Source organism: Carya illinoinensis, chromosome 5 (genome assembly GCF_018687715.1).
Source record: "Carya illinoinensis cultivar Pawnee chromosome 5, C.illinoinensisPawnee_v1, whole genome shotgun sequence".
NCBI lineage: Eukaryota > Viridiplantae > Streptophyta > Magnoliopsida > Fagales > Juglandaceae > Carya > Carya illinoinensis.
In genome coordinates this window covers 8,670,284-8,678,033 of record NC_056756.1, presented here as the reverse complement: position 1 = coordinate 8,678,033, position 7,750 = coordinate 8,670,284, and the positions used below count along the sequence as shown (strand labels likewise).

General features: G+C 34.6%; 1 protein-coding gene across 1 annotated transcript; it reads right to left on the bottom strand.

Moving 5' to 3' along the window:
• Nucleotides 1-394: 394 nt before the first annotated feature.
• Nucleotides 395-7,111, bottom strand: LOC122308750 (probable magnesium transporter NIPA6). Its single transcript, XM_043121958.1, has 10 exons — nt 6,758-7,111; nt 6,565-6,715; nt 5,349-5,405; nt 5,118-5,208; nt 4,860-5,020; nt 4,607-4,734; nt 4,337-4,474; nt 3,445-3,537; nt 2,582-2,696; nt 395-1,114 (listed from the first exon to the last, which is right to left on the bottom strand). Exons 2-10 carry the CDS (start codon nt 6,686-6,688, stop codon nt 1,020-1,022), a joined length of 1,002 nt encoding a protein of 333 aa, XP_042977892.1. The 5' UTR covers nt 6,689-6,715; nt 6,758-7,111; the 3' UTR covers nt 395-1,019.
• Between the last annotated feature and the right edge of the window lie 639 nt (nt 7,112-7,750).

Below are 7,750 nucleotides of genomic sequence, written 5' to 3'. Positions count from 1 at the left end.
AGATATTTTTTTTTACTTAAAACTAGTTGCCTTTATAAATCTAACATTTTTCGCTCATTGGCTTTTAATTTTTTTAAATATAAATATAGTAAGGTATTAAATGACCTACTTTATGATCTTTTATTAATTAATAAATATTACATAAATTAGAATTTTTAGAGTATGCAACACTTCATATTCGTTTTTCTATATTTAGTTTTTACAATTAATAATTTAAGAATGTCACATTTGAAAATTTCTAAAATAAAATTATAGGTATAATTTTTTTGAGATACAAATTATAAATATAATTAAGAATATTTTGTGCATCCCACGGACACACTACATTATATTGCTGAATTGACATGAATTCATCTTGAGGTAATTGGTATATCTTATATTTCATCCCAGAAAATAAATAAATAAATAAATCATTGGAAAAGCAATTGCCACAATTTAAATCACAAAAGAACAAATTCATGCAGCTCAGTCCAGAGCTTTGAAGTTCAAACCAAAATGTTATGCATAGTCCTGGCAAAGGCTCATTCAATAGACGTTTGCAACAAACACATCAGGCACGTATGATTGTCCTATTCCAAATTCACCAACAACAAAAATACCGGATCAAACAAACTCAAATGAAAAGAATGGAATGATAAAAAATTTGACTGAAATATATTAAATGAAAAGAGGAGAAATGTCAATATGCAAATATATATATATATATATATATCATAACTATTCATCTGTTATACATGATGAAACCTTCCATGTTATCGATGTAGGTATCTCCACTGTTGTTGACCCAGCTCTGTACCCCATCTGAGTTGAGGTTAGAGCATCATGCAAAAATTTGGGTCTACTGAGGATCTTACCCACGAGCTGATCAAAACCTGGGACGAAGACATCCCAACCACCTGTTGATACCCAAAGGTTTGTCCAAGGAAAATGGTAAGCTTCTCAATCTGCAAATGTTATCTTCTCTTAATGGCAGTTGGAGGTGCGTTGCTGCTGGGGGATCACATTCTCTTAAGAAAAGCTCATTGTTCAAGAACATCTGAGTTGTGTATAGTTATCAAATGTTCATCTTCAAAACTCTTTATTGAATCCCCACTAATGTACCATGTTACAGTACCTGCAGTGATTAGCAAAATTGTCATCATAAGCTAAAGGCTGATAGGGTAGAACACTGCTTCAAACCAAATATGGTCAACAACAGATGAAGTGCAAAATATACCCCGCATCCTCCAATTAGCAGGCACATTATACTTTACACCAAAAACAACCAAAACTGACACATTGCACCTCCAGAATATCAAAAAATTGTAATGTGCAACCTCAAAATATGAGCGTTAAGACTACATCATGTAAACTATTTTTCGTCCATTTAATGATCAGAATTAGTCGATGGTGTTTTTGTCATTACCTGTAGTTGGAGGGCGCAATATGTCAACTTTGGTAGTTTGCAGAGCAAGTTAAAATACCTAGTAATTTGAGAGTGCAAAGTGTATTTTTCCTATAAATAAATTCACTGATCTACAGCTCAGGGAGTGTCTTGATTGAAAAACTACAAGAGCAAGAGGGTCCCAAAAACATTTATCAGAAACAAGGATTACAACAATCTGTTTAAATTGGCCACATCATTAATGAGCCACAGCCGGAATATATATCATTATATCATTCTACCAATAAGACATGCAGTTCTAAACTTCTGAGATAACATTCATCAATGTACAAGCATGGGGAACAAGTCCAATCAATCACTATCTAGAATCCTGTCTATGTGGCAGCTGAACTACAATAAGATGAGGCAATTCCGGAATTGCCTGTACAAATATATATTTAAGATTACCCATAAACCTAAACAATAATTCAATGCTTCTCCTAGGCTAAGATGATATTACAGCCAGGCATCACCAATAACCATAGGTACAGATGTCCCCCCAAAAAGCGAAAGGAAAAACGGAAGAAAAAATAAAAATAGAAGTGAACGCCAGGATGAAAATCCTCCTTCTAAATGAATCAAAATTACCAACCATGACCTCAGGTAAAAGAAAAATTTGTGGTATACAGGCCACCATTTAGTTTTCTGCAATTTCAAAAAGCCTCCCTGTGGGGCATTAGATCAATATGTCTCCAACCATGTTATGCCTACATAATTTTAAATGCAGACAAGGAATCTTTATACATGCTACAAATTATCCACCGCTTATATTCTATTATCCCCATCAGCTTTTATCTTTGGTAGGGTTCCATGTCAAACTTGGTTGGGATCAAATACAGAATCATTAATGACAAAGAATCAGTTAGTGTCAGTTTTGGGTCCAGTGGTGATATTAATTATGGAAAAATCAGGTTTGCTTTTTACATCCCAAGAGTTGAGCCAAAAACACCTTTAGTTTTAGATTAGTATGCCAGTGGCTACAAATTTACTGAATGATTTTTTTTTTATAAGTACAAGTTTACTGAATAAATACATATGAGATTCCATTATAATATTGTTCAAATTAGAAACATAAGGGAGAGTGAAAAGAATATATCTAGATTTGTATCATTTAAATGTGATAAAATATATTTTCAGAAGAATTAGGCCAAATTGCACCTTGTGTAGGTTGTTCCTGCTCTTTGGTTGCATGGAGTATGATTGTTCCTGAAAGCACAGTAATGAATCCACATATCTCAGAGGCTATGCTGCTCACATTCTGACCTGACCAATCCTGCACAATATACATAAAGCAATAAAAAGATTTCAGCTCGCCAATTCTTGGAATTGGGTGGAAATGATAATAGCATCATGTAACAACAAAAGCACATTCCAGAAAACATTTATACAGGGGAAATGCACAAAACCACCTCAAACTACTACGGCAATCACACCAACACCCCCCCCCCCCCCTCCCCCACCCAAAAAAAAAAAAGAAAAAAAAAAAACCTACCCAGCTTATGATGTATACCCCTTTTCCTCTTAAGACAAAATCACCTCTAAAAATTCTCACAAAATAAAAATATCCTAATAAATTAAAAAATATATATCCATAAATAAAACATATTTAAAAAAGAATTGATTAAAACAATATTATATTTCAAAAACTAAAATAAATCTTTAAGAATGATTTTAAAAATAAAAAATCAAATTTTTGTAAAAATGTTTTTTTTTTTTTTGAAAAAAAAAAAAAAACTGTTTTATTATTGTTTCTGTAATCATTTTAAATTTTCTTTGGAAAGTTTTATTTATTTATTTATTTTTCCTTCAATTTTTAAGTTTTATACTTTTTAAGTAATTTCTGAATTTTAATTTTTTACAAGGGTGTCTATGTCAAATGTTTTTTATGGAGGAGGCAGATCACATGGTTTTCTTGGTAGTTTGAGGGGGGTAATTGCTAAGATTAATGGTTTGACCGATAATCACAAATTAGGTAGTACTTCGAGGGAGGATTGTATATTTTTCCCTTTAATATATCTTACCTTGAACATTATGGCACTAGCAATGATGGTCAGCGTTGTGAACATTACATAATATACTGGAGAAACAATTGCCGCACTGAATGTATCCAAGGCCTGAAATAAAGATGCCATCAAAACCAGCACAAACAAGAGAATGCCAACCAGTCTTTACAGATAGAAACTTGGAGATTTCTTCCTATAATAAAAAAAGAAAAGGAAAAAGAAACTTGGAGATTTCTACAGCCACTTGATGGAAGACTCATAAGATGGCATCTAGACAGTGTGAATATTTGAAATCTAAGTTTCCATGAAGTGGCAGCAAAAGATTCAATTTTTATTGTCGCAGCTACAGCCTTGCTGAAACTTTAAAGACTAGAACAGACTGCTGTATACATGTACTACAACCGGAAATTTCAATTGGCTAATTGGAGTCAACTTACAGTTGCATCAGGCCAACTTACACTTTCTGTCCATTAAATTTCAATAACCGGAAATTTACATACTCTGTTACAGTTCCATATTTATGACCATTGCTAGGTGGATGTAGCACATTATATCAACATTCAACTATTAATAAGGCTGGAATCTGAGTATGCGTTATGCAAGACTTTTGTTTTCAGTAATAAAAGAACAAAGCACCAGCAGTAGTATTCATGAAGGCAGCCCAAACTTTCAAAATTCATTCTTGAAAATTACAAAATACGAGCAATATTCATGGCTTCTTCAAGGGAAAGTATATAATCACTTTGGATTTGGAAAATCTTACTCTTGATACTTCACATGCCAAATAACTATAGTATGAACACTAGTTAGCAGAAGATGATCAGTTAGTCCAAAAGAAATGACACTGGTTTTTACAGTTAAGCCAACGGGCCAATTGTACCAGCGCCAAAAATGATAATGCTGCACTCACCTTGTTCAGGTAATTTAACTGTGTAACGACACATATCACTGCAACAGTGAGAAAAAACCACGTCTGAGGATAAGCCATTTGACTTACGCCCTCCAGTGTAAGCTTAATTGCAATTCCAATGGCCTTTATGCTCACAACCTAAATCACATCAAAGGAAGGTTTGAGGATAAGCACCTAGACTGTGTTAGTATTACACTGAAATCAGAAAGCTATGGCTTTGATGACATGGTGCCCATGTGCAGATAATAAATTTTGGAAAATGTAAATTACCGTAAGTGAGCCCATTAAAGAACAAATTCCCAAGAAGATCAGTATATTTTCCTGCCCGTAGCGTGGTTCAAAATGCAAAATCAAGACCAACACTATTGAGAGGGTAGCAGCAACATATATAAGGAAGGCTGTTGACGGAGGAAGGAAAGGTTAGTAGCCTCGAGAGAGGAAAAACTTATTCACAGATAACTTCAGACATAAAAAAAAAAAAAAAAAGGGGTTCCAAACCCCAAACACACACATTCCCATATACCTGGTTGCGTAGCCAGTGTCCAGATTTCTTGTACAGAAGTGGGAGTATGCTCCTGTGGTGCATGGATTACAATTACAACTGATCCCACAACACAGGATATACATCCAACAATACCCATTTTCTGCAGACGTTCTCTCAACATGAAGTGAGCCAAAACCGCACTGCACAAAAAATATTTGAGTTATAAGGCTGATTTTATAACAGGTTTTCATAAGGAATTACCCACATACAATAAAAGCTCAAAGTAATTGCATTTACCTGATAATTATACTTAGTGCACCAAGTGGGGTCACTAGAACTGCTGGAGAATAGACATAAGCTACAAAGTTTGCGACCTCTCCAACAATCACTACATCATCCAGAAAATACTAGACCATGAGATCAAAGATTTTATCCATTTTATGACTAATATTTCAGATACATAATATATAATGGGTGGGGGAAGAGAGAGAGAGAGAGAAGGAGTTGGAACATTGTTGCTATACTTACTTGTCACCATGCCTGCCCACCAAAGTGGCTCTAGTAAATATGTATAACCTCCAACTCCTGCATTAATAAAGTAATAACAGTCAATCGCCAGCCATACAACTCAGTAAAGTAAATAAAACCCTAAGATTGACAGCATATAACACAATAACAGAAAAAAATATATAACCGTAATGTTTTTATATTTTTTTTTAACATGAAAGGTATTTTTAATAAGTTAAAAGCTTTATTTATAATCAGAAAAGGGTTCTACCCACATAGACAGGAAGGAATACATGATATATACCAAACCATAACAAGAGAAAAGTACAAGAAAGTGCTCTTAGAAATAGAAAAACAATATTGAGCAACCATCCAATGATATAGGTTTCTAAAGAATCGATCCTTGATTTTTGCAACCGTCTTCTCACAATTCTCGAAAGTCCGATTATTTCTTCCCCTTGATTGAAAAAGACGGATTCCTTTTCCACAAAGTTTTCTTCTCAAGGCTAGCAAACTATCCTATCCAATATGACGAGATCCTATACTCTATAAACCAAAAATAGTGTTCCTTGAAGCCCTGGCTCCCTCACAATAAAACAAAGGGTGAGCAACCTAGATAGTTCTTATCTCTTGTATACCAATTTGTGTACTTGTGTTATGCATATCCTTATTAATAATATTCTTTTACTTATAAAAAAAGAAAAAGCATGTGTGAGAAGTTGGAATAAGTTTGATAATCATTCCAGAAACTTTTTTCCAATCAAACAAACTGAAACTAAACCTCAACTAAAGCCAACTAAAATCCTTTTCCTCAAACCACAAGACGAACAATACCTTCTGTTTATCGCTTCAAAGACGTATCATTAAAACCTAACCCGAAGTGATAAAATTAGCAACGGGGCAAAACAAGTATGAAATACCAGTTTTGTTTACCTCTAAAGATGGGGGAAAAATATAATATTCAAGCCAAATCAATAACTTTCGATGATCCAAAAGTTCTTAGAAATCTATCGTTGCAATATTCCCAGTTAACATCCCAATATTCCTAGTTCAATTATTGAAAAAAGACTATCTTTCTGTTTTCTTAATTAAACTAAAAGATTATATACTAGAAAGGCGCAAACACCGAGATAAAATTACAATAGCTTGGTCCCAGTGCAAATAACTAATATAAATCATTTTAGGCCAATTGAATATAAGATGAATTTTCAGCCAAAAAAACATATGAAAGACTGACCCGCGCGAATACCAGCAGCACCGGCGCGCTTGAGGCCCTTCTTCTTCAGTATGAAGCTGGAGCCAATGAAGATGCTCGACGCCACCGCAAGTATCAGCCCCTTCACATTGTCCGACACCCCCATACCCCTGGTCTCTCTCTCTCTCTCTCTCTCTCTCTCTCTCTCTCTCTCTCTCTCTCTCTCTCTCTCTCTTGGAGTTCTATTCGTAAACGAATATTGGGTCAATGAATAGGTGAGGAATAGCTTGAATTTCCCGCCAGAAAGAAAAAAGATGAAAAGGTTCGGATTCCCTCCAAACAAACAGAAGAAATGGAAAAAACGAGAGGGCCAGCGAGAATTGCACAAGTGTTTGCCCCCTCTGCAAAGTCGAAGAGTGTCGAGCTCCTGGAGTCCGAAGTCGAAGTCAGAATTCAGAAACAGAGAGAATGATCTAAAACGACTACAAGACTTGTCGACGAAGCAAAGCCAGACCTCACAGTGTTGTACATGTTCGTCGTCTCGTCCGAAGTTTCCCTTTTCTCCACTGACGAAAGTCGTGGTTTGCTGCATCCCGTTGTATTTTTCTAATACTTGCACCCGCCCTTCGCATCGTTAACCATGATCAGAAGGAGACTTCCCACTAAATCCCACGCCTATTTTCGTGGACTCGACTTCTGAACAAAGATAAATATAACTATAAATGCTAAAAAAAGAATGGATTTGTTATAAACTATCTTGAATTATATGACCACATTTATCTAGCTATCAAATGCATAGTGCTAGTCGTCAAATGCATAGTATATAGTGCATAGTACTAGCATAGTGATCTAGCCGTCAAATGCATAGTGTTAGTTGTCAAAAGTATAGTCGCCTTTGTACTCCTATATATATCGTTGAATCCTTTAAAAAATTCATAAGTTTCATAACCTCTCTGAACTCTATCTCTTTCTCTCTCCTTTTGAAAGTTTTATAACACGTTATGGCTCTCTTTTTTCAATGATTTCATAACACGTTATCAGCACGAAAGTTCTGACGATTTTGAAGCTAGTAGTCCTCTACTTCAAGTAAGTTTTTCAATATATTTTTGTAGTTTCCAAAATGAATATGAAATGTTACATTACTTAATGAAAACTCTATACTTATGTTCCTGATTTATATATATAAAAAATGTCAAATCTTACAAAATTGGAATTCGTTGCTCTTGAC